Source organism: Dasypus novemcinctus, chromosome 17 (assembly GCF_030445035.2).
Source record: "Dasypus novemcinctus isolate mDasNov1 chromosome 17, mDasNov1.1.hap2, whole genome shotgun sequence".
Taxonomy (NCBI): Eukaryota; Metazoa; Chordata; class Mammalia; order Cingulata; family Dasypodidae; genus Dasypus; species Dasypus novemcinctus.
The window spans coordinates 4,346,653-4,359,466 of NC_080689.1; the positions used below are offsets into that span (position 1 = coordinate 4,346,653).

General features: G+C 49.6%; 1 protein-coding gene across 5 annotated transcripts in view; it reads left to right on the forward strand.

Moving 5' to 3' along the window:
• Window positions 1–12,814, forward strand: part of VWA3B (von Willebrand factor A domain containing 3B) — a 153,972-nt gene that overhangs the window by 115,969 nt on the left and 25,189 nt on the right. For all 5 annotated transcript variants that reach the window (XR_009181079.2, XM_058278127.2, XM_058278128.1 and 2 more), the window contains 3 exons: window positions 475–593; window positions 6,871–6,921; window positions 8,851–9,034. Coding sequence is in view for 4 of the 5 variants with exons in the window: in XM_058278127.2 (XP_058134110.1) it covers window positions 475–593; window positions 6,871–6,921; window positions 8,851–9,034 (354 nt within the window). In the remaining variant the exon portion in view is untranslated. The remainder of the gene's footprint in view (window positions 1–474; window positions 594–6,870; window positions 6,922–8,850; window positions 9,035–12,814) is intronic.

Genomic DNA, 12,814 nt, shown 5'->3' on the forward strand with positions numbered 1-12,814 from the left:
CCTCCTACTGAAGGTGGGCTCGCTGACCACTCAGCCTCATCTCTGTGGCACATCGAGGAAGCTCTTAGAAGCTGTAAGGCAGATGATCAAAGGACATGAACTATAATCAGATCCTCAAAAGAAACTCAAATGTCAGATAAGTAAGTGGAAAAGATGTTTAACCAACTAGTAACTGACAGAAGCAATGAGATGCTGTTATCTCCCGCTCTTCTCAATTTGACAGAACTTATTTTGAAGATCTGTCTCAATTCCAACAGGGTGTCATGACACTGCATGTGTTTGTGTGTGTGGTTATTTTTAAATATATAGTAAAAAATTGGAAGGAAGAAGTTACCGATGCTATCTCTTATTTTCTTTGTAATTTTCTACAATGGTACCATATGGGTTTTACCACTGTAAAAGCACATTGTCCTCTGTAAGGCACATGCCAGCCCCTCAAGTGACACTTTTCTCTCCTCTGGCATTGATGTGCAGGTGTTCCCGCTGGCACATGTGTCCAGCGACACAAATAAGATGACATTAATTAACCCCCATGGAGTCAAGCTCAATGTCTACAAGCAGAAAGTGGAACAAGCAATTAAATCCTACGAAAAGTGAGTACCGTCGCTGTTCTTTCGCGAACGTGGGCTTTTCTTGCCCTTTTTTCTCTGTTTTAGCTTAGATTTTCCACTCGAAACTGCTCCTTTTAAAACCATCCTGAAGGACTATCAACGGCAGCAACAACCGGCACATCTAGAACCATCTCCCCTTTCCCAAAGCCATGGGAGCCTTGCGTTTTCATCAGAGCTTTGACGTGTCCTGTGACCAGAGTGAATCTGGTCATTTCAGATCTCGTTCTATTAAGTGGCTAATAGAACTCCACAGTATGATGAGATAATGGAGATTTTATAAGCGTATATCATTATTTTTAGATTATGTGAAGATAATCAGGTTGACAGCAGGGCGACTTTTCCTCCTAAACTGTGGCCCCCGTGTCAGCGCTGAGCCAGGAGGCCCCTCCTAGGGGCAGAGTGGCTGCGGCCCTCCACAGGGTCCCTTCCCCCAGGGTTTCAGGGAGGCCCCCCCTCACCAGGCAGGGGAGAGCCTTCCTCGGGACCGCAGCAGCCCCAGTGCAGACGCACCGGGTGCCCTGTGCCGCTTCTCAGGCCAGCGAGTGGGCCCACGCGCGAGAACCAGCATTGCGCTATTTTTACTAACATCAGCATTAACTTGAATATGCATAGTATTTAGAGTTAAATAATGAATATTAATAATCCAATATTGTTGACTTTCTATTAAATCAGTTAATCATTAATTATTTATAACATTAGCATTAACGTTTTACAGGACAAAACGACCTCAATTTCTTTTTTTGATTCCCGATTTCCTATTTTCCATTTCATTGATTTCTGCTTTTACTTTTACTGCTTTTCTTTTTTTCTGCTTTTGTTAGATTTATTCTGTTCTTTAATGTTTTTGTGTTGGGAGCCTAATTTACATTCACTGTTTCTTTAATATTAATATTTAAGGTTTTGACATTTCCTGTCAACAGTTTTAGCTACCTCTCATAATATTGTTAAACATTTTTATTAAGCAGAAATCGCAGATTTCCCATATACCACCCCTCACACCCACAGTTTTCCCTGTTATGAACACTTTGCATTAGTGTGGTGCCTTTGTTACAATGGCTGAAACAATATTCTTATAATTACATGATTAACTGTAGTAGTCCGTAGTTTACATTAGGGTTCACTCTGTTGTACAGTCCTATGCATTCTTAAAATTTTTATTCTGGTAAAATATGTATAACCTACAATTTCCCATGTTAACCATTTTCAAGTATACAATTTAAAGGTGTTAATTATGTTCCCAAATTTGTGCTACCATCATACCACTCATTACTCAAAACCCTGCCGCGGCTCCACTCCCACCTCTGCCACTGGTATAGTATTCTCATTTCTCACTCTGTGAATCTTCATATTTTAGTTATTCCATATAAATAAGATCATATAATATGTGTCCTTTTGTGTCTTGGTTATTTCACTCAACATGACTTTTCAAGGTTCGTTCATGTTGTAGCAAGAATCAGTACTTCTTTCCTTTTTTGACTGAGTAATACCTATTATATGTATATTTTTCCATTCCTGGGCACTTGGGTTGCTGTCACCTTTGGCAATTGTGAGTAATGCTGCTCTGGGCATCATATGCAAATACCTGTTTAAGTCTGTGCAAGTGGTATGGCCGGGTCATATGGTAATTCTGTGCTTAACTTTCTGAGGAACCGCCAAACTGTTTTCATAGCCATTGTACCATTTTACATTCCCGCCCACGATTCTCCATAGTCTCACTAACATTTATTTACTTCCGTTTTTTGTTTGTTCATTTTATAATAGCCATCCTAGTGGGTATAAAGTGGTATCTTATTGTGGTTTTGATTTGCATTTCCCTAGTGGCCAATATTGCTGAGCATCTTTTCATGTGTTTATGGGTTGTTTGTCTTCTTTGCAAAAATGTCTATTAAAGTCCTTTGCTCATTTTAAAAATTATGTTGTCTCTTGATTGCTGAGTTGTGGCAGTTCTTTGTGTATTCTGAATCTTAAACTTTTATCAGATAATGGGTTTCCAAATGTTTTCTCCCATTCTATATGTTGTCTTTCCACTTTCTTGATAATTCCTTTGATACACAAATGTTTTTAATTTTCTCAATTTATCCATTTTTTTCTTTTGTTGCTCATGCTTTTGGTATAAAGTCTAAGAAGTCATTGCCTAATATAGGTCCTGATGATATTTCCATCTATGCTAGGAGTTTTATAGTTCTTATATTTAGGTCTTTGATCCAATTTGAGTTAATTTTTGTGTATGGTGTGAGGTGTAGGAGTTCACTTTCATCCTTTTGCATGTGAATATCCAATTTTCCCAGTTTTAATTACTCATATTTTTTCTTTTATATTTATATAAAATAACTTAATTTATTTTAAAATAATATTGATATTAACATTAATATTATACAGAATAAAACTTTCTGATCTTTTACATTTGTTCAATATATTTAAGAATTTGGGGGGTATGTCAATTTCCTTTTCCATTTTGCTCCACCTTTCTAAAGATAAGCAGAATAAGAAAAGAATTTGATGAAATTTGGTTTACCCAACCCTGCCTCCTCTGTAATGTTTCCAAAGAGTTTCCCATCAAAAGTAAACAGAAAAACTAAATATGCATGATTAGGGCTGAGCAGGCAAAGGGGAAGCTCACAACCGTTTGGATAAAACAAAGACCTAGACTGGCTGGTTTGGGTCATGCTCAGTGCCCATTCATGAAAGCCCTTCTGTTGTGATAGTTTAAGAATTGAGGCAGTAGTTTGAGCACTGCCAGGGCTGGCTGGATGCTGGAGATTTTCCACAGCTTCTTTTGATTGCTAGTTCAAAGTCAAGGTCCCAGCCCTCAGCCCCCTGGCAGAGACGACACTTCCAACCTGGAACCCAGCTCAGAAACACCTCTACGTGGGAGCCCCTGCTTGCAGGGCTGTGCTAACAGTTGCTTTGAAAATGAGTCCGTTCTTGGTGCAGATACTATGGAGAGCTAGAGATAACCGTGAGCGCAGCCCCTCAAGCAGGTTTCACTCTCCTAAAACAAGCAAAACGGCTGTTGTTAGTAAAATGCCATGATCAAGGGGCTTGAACATCCTAGGAGAGCCCTGCGGTCCTGGCCACATCCAGCATGGACACACGCCCGGGCTGTCCTGGGGTCCACGCCCACTTTTCCTGCCCCTGCCTCCTGCCTGTTCCAGGGTAGGCAGCCGTCTACTTGCTTTATGGATGGGAAAATGGAGTTTCCAAAGTTACTGGAGGGGGAAAACGGCTGTGGCTCAATCAGATGAGCTCCCGTCTACTATATGGGAGGCCCTCGGTTCACGACCCAGGGCCTCCTTGTGAAGGCAGGTTCGCCTGCACACCGCTGAGAGCTTCCAGCCCGCAGATGCCGTGGAGAGCCAACTCAGCAAGGTGAGGCAACAAAAAAGAAGGGAGACAAGCGAGAACACAGAAGAGCATGCAGTGAATGGACACAGAGAGTAGATAGCAAGCAAGCCGCAAGGGGGGAGGGGAAATTAATAAATACAGACACAGAAGAACATACAGTGAATGGACACAGAGAGCAGACAGCACACAAAAGCCACAAGGTGGGGGGGATAAAAAAAAGTTACTGGAGGGAAGTGGATATAGCTCAAGTGGTTGGACACCTGCTTCCCATGTACAAGGTCGCAGGTTTGATCCCCGGTACCTCCTAAAAACAAAAACAAAGACAAACGAAAAAACCAACTCTCACTGGGAGTGGGCGTAGCTCAATGATAGAACACCTGCTTCCCATGTACGAGGTCCTGTGTTCAATCCCTGGTACCTCCTGAAAAAAAAAGTTACTTGACACAGGGCCACACAGTAACAAAGCAGGAACACTCAAATTTGAACCCCAGCCTGGCCCGCTCCAAAGCCCTCACCCATACTTCCAGCCTCCCTCCTACACTGCCTCCACTTTCAAGGTTTAGATTTAAGAGGATTTTGAATGGAGGTTTTTTTCCCAGAAATATACAACAAAGCAAAATGCATGCTCTGATTTCTTTTCAGAAGTCTTGGAAGCCTTGAGCAATTGCTACATGGAAAACATGGTTAAAGAAACCCAATTACCAAATAGGCCACCAAGGACCCGAGCCTTCCCATGTGGCAGAAGCACAGAGCTGGCTGATTTCGCCCCCTTCTGACCCTAAGGCAGTGCTGGCCCATGTCAGACACACTTCCATGGGCCGTGAGATGGCATCTCATCATCCTTTTGTCAGTCCCCCGGGTGAGTCTGATGAACTGGAGAGCAGGTGTTGGCTGCACCTCTGTTGAGATTCAAGGCTCACCCGGTACATGAACAGCCAGGAGAGTTAAGTCACGTGATTGTTGACGAGGCTGTCAAGACCACCTGGCTGGGTCAGAACAGCCTAGTCAACCAATGGTGCCAGGAGACCTGGATACCCACATCTAAAGAAAGAGGACCCTATCTCACAACTTACACAGAAATAACTCAAACTGGGTCAAGGACCTAAATATAGAAACTAGAACCATAAAACTCAAAGAAGAAAATACAGGGAAACATCTTCCAGATCTTGTGGTAGGTGGTGGTTTCTTGGATCTTACACCCAAAACACAAGCAACAAAAGAAAAAATAGATAAGTGGGACCTTCTCAAAATTAAAAATTTAAATTTAAATTTGTTCTTCAAAAAACTTTGTCAGGAAAGTAAAAAGGCAGCCTGCTCAATGGGGAAAAAAATCTTCAGGAACCACGTACCTGCTAAGAGACTGATCTCCATGCCCTATAAAGAGATCACACAACTTTAAGACAGAATGACAAGCAACCCAATTTAAAAATGGGATAAAGAACTGAATAGACATTTTTCCAAAGTGGAAGCACGAATGGCCAAAAGACACCTGTAAAGATGCTCAGCATCACTAGACATTAGGGACATGCAGATCAAAGCTACAATGAGAGAGCATCTCACACCATACCATTATTTTAATAAAATAGAAACCTACAAGTGCTGGAGAGGATGTGGAGAAATAGGAGCACTCCTTCACGAAGGACTGTTACTCAGCCACAAGAAGAAATCAATTGGGGAATGCACATGACAAAATGGAGGAATCTTGAAGATATTATGTTGAGTGAAATAAGCCAGGCACAAAAGGAAGAATATTGTGAGGTCTCACTGACATGAACTAAATACAATGAGTAGATTTATGGAGTTGGACTATGAATTATAGGTTGGTGAGAGAGGGACTGTGGGATAAGAAGGAGGAGACGATGCTGGATGTTTGTCAAATGTTTAATAAGATCAAATGTAAATATATGGTAATGGTTGGAGTTGATGGTAACACACAACGAATGTAACAAATACTTGACTTATGGATGTGATTGTGGCTGAAATGAGTAGTCTGGGGGGATTAATGTTAATTGGAGGGCAGCTGGAGGATAATATTGGGAATACATAACAATGATTTTGGAAGTAGATGAGGATTGTGGTTATTAATATTAAATACAGGAATGTTCTTTGAGTGTAAGGTGTTAAGAATAGAACTTGACTGTGTCATTTAACTAATCTGTGTTCATCTCTGTAGCTTTCTGAACACGAGAGGACCAAATGAGTTAGTAGTTGGAATTAGATGAGTTAAAAGTGCCTGGGCAGAAAATTTTAGGAGTAATGTTTTCATAATTTGTTGAGATGCATTTTTCTGCTATTCTTAATTTTTTAATTGGAAATAAAGTTATTTAAAAAAAAGAAAAGTTGGGTCCTGGCCTTGAGTCTCACAGGGGTGAGAGGAGGCAGGGCCGAGCTCTGGGCCATTCAGAAGCAGGCCCTGCCTCCAGCCTGCTCCCCCGGCCCTGCCGCGACTGCACCCCTGCCTCCTATACCGCAGCCTCCTTGAGGAGACGGGCCAGGCGGGTCAGTCTCTGCAATGTGTCCTGATCTGATTCTTTATGGCCCTGCCATTCCCTTTGCTCCGAGGATCCTGGCGGAAGGCCAGGCCCAGGGCAGAGTTATGTTTTTACCAGAAGAAAACGGGGGTTGGAAACCTCTTAGGGCAGAGCCAGTGAGGCTTGGTCTGCTGATGGCCTGGATCAGGCCGGGTTGGACGGAGTGAGCTGAGCCCCAGCCCTCCCTGCACCTGGCGGGCTGGCTCGGCGGCTTCTGCAGGGGGCTGGTGGAGGAGGGCGCTCAGGTCAATGACAGCTGGTGGCCCAGGGGCCCGTGCTTGGCTGTGGCCCCTCTGCAGCGCCCCCGGAACCCGCCGTCAGCCTTTTGCAATGAAATTAAGCACCGTTGCTAAGGTGCTGTTTTGTTTTGTTTTTTTTAACAGGCGCTTGAATAAAATTGTTTGGCGAGCATTATCTCAAGAAGAAAAAGAAAAGTAAGTGGCCCCAGCCCCTCCTCGCTCTCGAAAGCATGGCCTGAGCTGAGCGGCGTGCGGGCCGCCTGCCACCGATCCAGCCCACTGGTCCTCCTGCGTCCCTTCCCCGAGGCTGCCCGAGCTAAGCGGGACTGCCAGGGCCTCCCAGTGGCAGGAACATGGCAAGATCAGAGGGGCTGGGAGACACAGGGTTCTGGGGTTGGAGCTGAGGGGAAGGAGTGGTCAGAGGAAGAAGTCCCTTCAGCCAGGGTGGGCTGCTGGGAAGGAACCAGGAGAGAGGGGATGCTCAGAAAACTGGGTGGCCACACCCACCTCGCCGTGGCCACCTGCTGTGGCCGCCCTGCCGGGTGCTGGCTGTGCCTCAGGGCCACCGAGAGCACCTCGTTTAGCCCACGAGACACCTAGTGTGGCAGCAGGTCACTTTTAATTTAGACACCGGGTCGTTAGGGTGTTAGTTCTGTGCTCAGCTGAGGAGTGACTGGCCTTTAGAATCTGCATTTAACAAAGTGTTTTCCAAAACACGCACAGCCCCACAGCCCAGCATGGGAGCCGCTGCACCTGCCCTTGTGCACCGCCCTCTCAGATTAGGAGTGCTGAGCACAAGAAGGAGATTTTCTCCCCTCCCCACAACACTCTGGAAACCACCTGCAATTCCCAGAAAACGTTTTTCCTTGAAAAAGTGACTATTAATTTGACAGTAGAAATGTTTTCCTCCATGGCTAGGCTAAGAACATAACCTGGGAATCTTACTTTAGATTTGTCATAAGAACGTTTCCCTTCTTGTTCTGGAGTCTTCTAGAGGTGAGTGCTGCTTGTGGCTTGGGTGCTGTGTTCCTGCCGGGATCCTCCAGCACCCGGAGTGTAAAGGCCGCAGGTGACGCTTTCGACAGTAACGAGAACCGAGGGCCGCCACCTCCCCCCCCCCCCCCCCCCCCGCCTCCGTCGGGGAGGGGCTGACCCAGGGCACTGGACCGAGTCGGGCCCTGGGCCATCCCGCGGCTCCGGCCGCCACGGTCACCTCTTAGGCAGTGCAGCCTCTGCTCAGGGACCAAAACGGGAGTCCAGACGGTGCAGCCCCAGGTAGCCGCGCAGGGGAGAGGAGCTTGAAACACCAGCGAGCTAGGAGAGGAGCGCGCTGAGGCCACGTGAGGCTCGTTTGGATTTTCTTTCCCAGAGTCACTGCGTGAGATCTCTTTGAAGCTCATGTTTGGTTCTTCCAGATGTTTGGCCTAGGAGAAAGGAACCAGCTCCAGATATGCCTAAAATAAGGTTTAAAACATGCATGTATTCGAGGTCTTTAAAATCAGACAATCAGGGAAGTGGACTTGGCCCAATGGATAGGGCGTCCGCCTACCCCATGGGAGGTCCAAGGTTCAAACCCCAGGCCTCCTTGATCCGTGTGGAGCTGGCCCACGTGCAGTGCTGATGCGTGCAAGGAGTGCCCTGCCACGCAGGGGTGTCCCCCACGTAGGGGAGCCCCACTCGCAAGGAGTGTGCCCCGTAAGGAGAGCCGCCCAGCGCAAAAGAAGTGCAACCTGCCCAGAAGTGGCGCTGCACACACGGAGAGCTGACACAACAAGATGACGCAACAAAAAGAAACACAGATTCCCAGTGCCGCTGATAGGGCTAGAAACGGTCACCAAAGAACACACAGCAAATGGACGCAGAGAGCAGACAACTGGGGGCAGGGGGGAAGGGGAGAGAAATAAATTTAAAAAATAAATAAATCTTTAAAAAAAATAAAAATCAGATAATCGGAGGAGCTAACGGGGTAAAGACCCTCCCACACTTCTCAGGGGTTGTTTAACTTGGGCAAGTGGCCAGGGGGCGGAGCCGCGCGCTTGTTTGACAGACGCTTCTCAAACCATCTCTGCCTGTTGCTCTGTTTCAGTTATTGCCACTTCCTCTGTTTCTTCTCCGCCGCTTCAGGTTAGAGGCCAGCAAACCAATGCGGTACTTGGAGAACAAGGCAGCCCTGAACGAGGCGCTGGAGCGGCTGCACTGGCCCATTTCGCTGAAAGAGCTGTCCCTGCTGGAGAAGGAAATCCTGGCTGGGAAGCTGTACGTGCAGCAGGCCCGCGAGCTCCAGGAGGCGGCCAAGAAGGAGGTGCAGGTGAGCAGGCCGGGCAGGGCCGCAGCCAGGGGCGGCCGTGTCGCCTCCCGCCGTGCTGAGCCATCTCCCGCCCCCCTTGGCCTTCCTCCCCCCCCACCCCCCGCCCCGTACTGATCCCAAGAGCCGGAGCCAACCCAGTGAAGGCCTCGGGACTTTCCTCCTCAGAAAGGAAAGGCCGTTGGGTTTCACTGGGGCCTACTTTTTAAAAAGCCCTTCCATCGAGAAGCAAAGCTGCACAGAGGAACAGCCGGGGTTAGAAGCCTGGATCGGGGAGGACAGCCGCGGGGCCAGGGCTTGGCCGGGGCACAGGCTTGCTGCGCCTTGGTGCGTCTCCCCTCCGTCTAATAGCGCCCAGTCGTGCCCTCCTCCCAGGGATGTCGGGAGGCAGAGTGAGCATTCGACGTGCTTGGTGTGGAAAACCTCCCGTCAGTGCTGGCCATTAGCACCGTCGTCGACAAATCAAACCTTTTAAGAAGAGAAAAATAGTTTATCACACGACTACCTTATGGCCACGTCGGCGTGCTTCCTTTTAATGACCTTTTCCTCCTTGAAAATATGATTTGTACGTAGATGCTTTTTGGTTTAGCGTGATTTCCTAAGCTTTCTCCCTGTTTTTACTGAGTTATTAGACTGCTATTCTGGGTGCTTCTAGAATATTCCCTGGCATGCACACACCCTGACTTGTTTCCCTCTTCGCTGACCGTTGGGCACTGGGTGATTTCCAGTCTTCTGCTCTTTCCCATGTTTGATCCTCCACGTGGATGTAGCTGAACTATTGTGCAAAGGGAGGTCTTAGGGACTCCTGGGTCAAAGGTCATGGCATGGACCTTTGGGGCTCTGGAGGCCGTTTCCAGGACAACACCCCCTTGCTCACTGAGCATGGGTGTGTTCCCGGAATAGTTCATCCGGAATATTCCTGAATTCCCAAGAGCCTTCAGGTATCCACCACATAATCGTCTAAAAAGAATTCCCACAGACCTCACCTGTGGACTCAGCTGCTGCTTTCATCTATCCAGCTGATCCCGGCTTTAAACTCTGTATTTGCGGCTCTGGATTCTTGTGTATTGTTTGGTTTGGTTTTCTTTGATTTTATTTTTTCCCTGCAAACCACACTTTTTCTTTCAGCGTAGAAAGCTCTGTTTTTGGGTAGAATGCAAAAATTATCGCAAAACTTGTGTCTGTGGAGGTAATTCGCTGAAGGGACTACTCCAAGAGCTGGCGGGTGTTTTCCTAGGCAGGCGTCCTCTGAGATGCTCCCTGATGAGATGCTCCCTGAACTGTAACTACTTCCCGTGTTGAACTGAGGCAAGCCCAGTGCCTCCCAGCAGCTTTACCAGAGTCGATGCTTTCATCTGTGCTTCGTGTTAAATTTACAAGTGGGAAGGGCCGCAGGGGAGTGAGGAGAGGCCGCCTGGGACTCCGAACCCAGACGGCGTGCTCTACAGAATTTATCTGAAATTCTCACCATCAAAAGCGTGTTCATGGGATATGAATTAAATGCACTGTTTCTTTATTCCCTTATCTACAAAGTAGGAATGAAATAATTTCCATAGGAGTTAATTTCTTCACCCCAAATCTTGGCAGGGAAGACCGCCCAGGGCCTCTGGATTTTTGCTCACCTCCCACCACCTTCCCTGGGAGCTGGGCTAGGGCAGCCCCCACAGAGCTGTCCTGAAGCTTTTCCCAGGCTTGTTCTCCCCAGAGAATGCCGCAGAATACAGGCCCGGCAGGTGCAGGGCCCTCCAGACCCATAACCTTGACCGCCTTGGAGAGTTCAGAGGCAGAAAATCTCTTGAAGCCGTGAGCAGCTGCCAGCAGCTCTGAAGGACGCCCTGGCCATGCGCCCACACAGCTGCCCGCGCTTTCTACTCCTTGGCACTGTGGCCGTAAGGAACGGTGCAGAGAGTCTCCCCTGCCTGGGAGAAAGAGAGGGCGAGGAGAAGTACAGAGGGAGGGGATTTGGGCCAGGAAGGGGGACGAAGAGTGGAAGAGACCATTTGGACTTGGAAACAAGGTTTTGGGTTGTGACTCTGACACCACGTGCAGGAGACCGTTCGCTGGGGAGACGCGTGGAGGGAAGCGTCTTTGATCCGCACTCTGAGTCAGAATAAATAGACGCGATCGTGGCTGCCTAACGTGCCAGAATGTCACATTGTAACCCGCTCTTCTGGGGCTCTCCGGGTTCCCCCTTCAATGGGAGAAGGGAGCCCTGCCCGGCGGCCTGGATCCCTAGCTCGGCCTTTCCGGTCCACGGGCGAAGGCTGGCGTCTGCCCTGCCGACGTGGGGTGCGCGGTGACCGTGAAGCTGAGGTTCCCCGAGCGGGAAGGCGGGGCATCGAGCCTGTGCATCCACGACGCACATTCACAGACGCCAGGACACGCGTGTCGCCAGCCAGCCCCTCAGCGCACGGCGGCACCTGGAAATGGGACTCCAGGGCGTCCTCGCGGGACAGTGGTAGGAGGGTGGCCCCGCGTGGCGCTGGAAGAGACGACGCGCCTGGGAAAATGCTGCCCACCTCGTGGGTTCACCACAGTTCCCTGGGCTGGGAGCGCCGACCCCCCAGGAAGAAAACCCCACGCCCCCCCGAGTGTCGGCCGAAAGCCTTCTGCTGAGGGTGCTGGCGGTCGGCCCTGGGAGGGGGGAATGAGCTCTGGGGGTCCCCGAGGCGACAAAAACGCAGCGAGGTTGTCCTTTCAGTCTAGCGCCAAGGGGATCCCTCCCCGCTGGAGGCCCCGGCTCTTCTGCCGCCCATCTGTCTTCTTCCTGGGGCAGAATCCTACCCAGGCACCCCGCCCAGGGTTGGGGATGCTCCTCGCCTTCCCCGTCGGGAGACGGAGAACTGCGCGTGGAAAGGTCAGGCCCGGGCAGAAATGAAGACCCCGTGGCTGAAGGGACACCTCGCGGAGGTGGAGGCAGGGCCAAGGCGGGCCCCGGGGCTGCTGAGGCACACAGGAAATGGCAGGAAGTCACCGCTCCCAGCCCCGAGAGGGTAACAGCAGGAAGTCCTGCCCCTGGAGCCCTGGGCAAGCTGGAGCCCTGGAGAGAGGTCCACCAGCAGGAGCACAGGCAGCTGCGGAGAGGCAAAGAGGGGGAGGGCACAACACGGAGCCTCCGTCCCTCCTGTCCCGGGGTTCCTGCCAGCGCCTCCCATCAGCTGACCCCATGGGGAGCCTGCAGGGCAACGGAGGGGAGCAGCTGTCTGCCGGGGTCGGCACGGGGTGCAAAGCAGGGAAGGGCAGAGAAAGAGTTGGGGGTAGGCAGGTGGAGGCGGCCAAACCAGCACAGACTGGGTGGAGGCCTTGAAAATTTGCTTCAGGGCTCAGGATTTAGTTTTATGGTACAGCCTTGTGTGAAATATTCGGGTCAAGTAAAGAGCTGGGCATGGCCCACTGGGCAGGCAGCGAAACAAGGGTGGGCCAGCGTTGCATCCCCAGCGCAGCTGTGCGTCACCCACGTCCTCTCTGATACCCGAATTGCAAGTCCCAAGGCTGCAGTGCTTGTCTGATGTCAGTGTTTCAGAGATGTCCAGTTCTCCTCCTTGACTTTGTCCCCAGAGAGAAGTGAGGCACTAATCCCACGGTTTTACAAGTGGGCCTTAGATTTCTTCAGAATCCAGTATGTATTAGGGTGCTGGCTGCTAGACAAAAAGAATCCGTCGTTGCGCGAAAGCCCGCTACCTCGCTGTTTGCTGCTCACGGAGCTTTGTCGTGACGGCCTCTTTTCCGTAGCACGGTGCTGCTCACTGCGAGGGGATGGGGCTGAGTTCTTCGGCAGCGGCT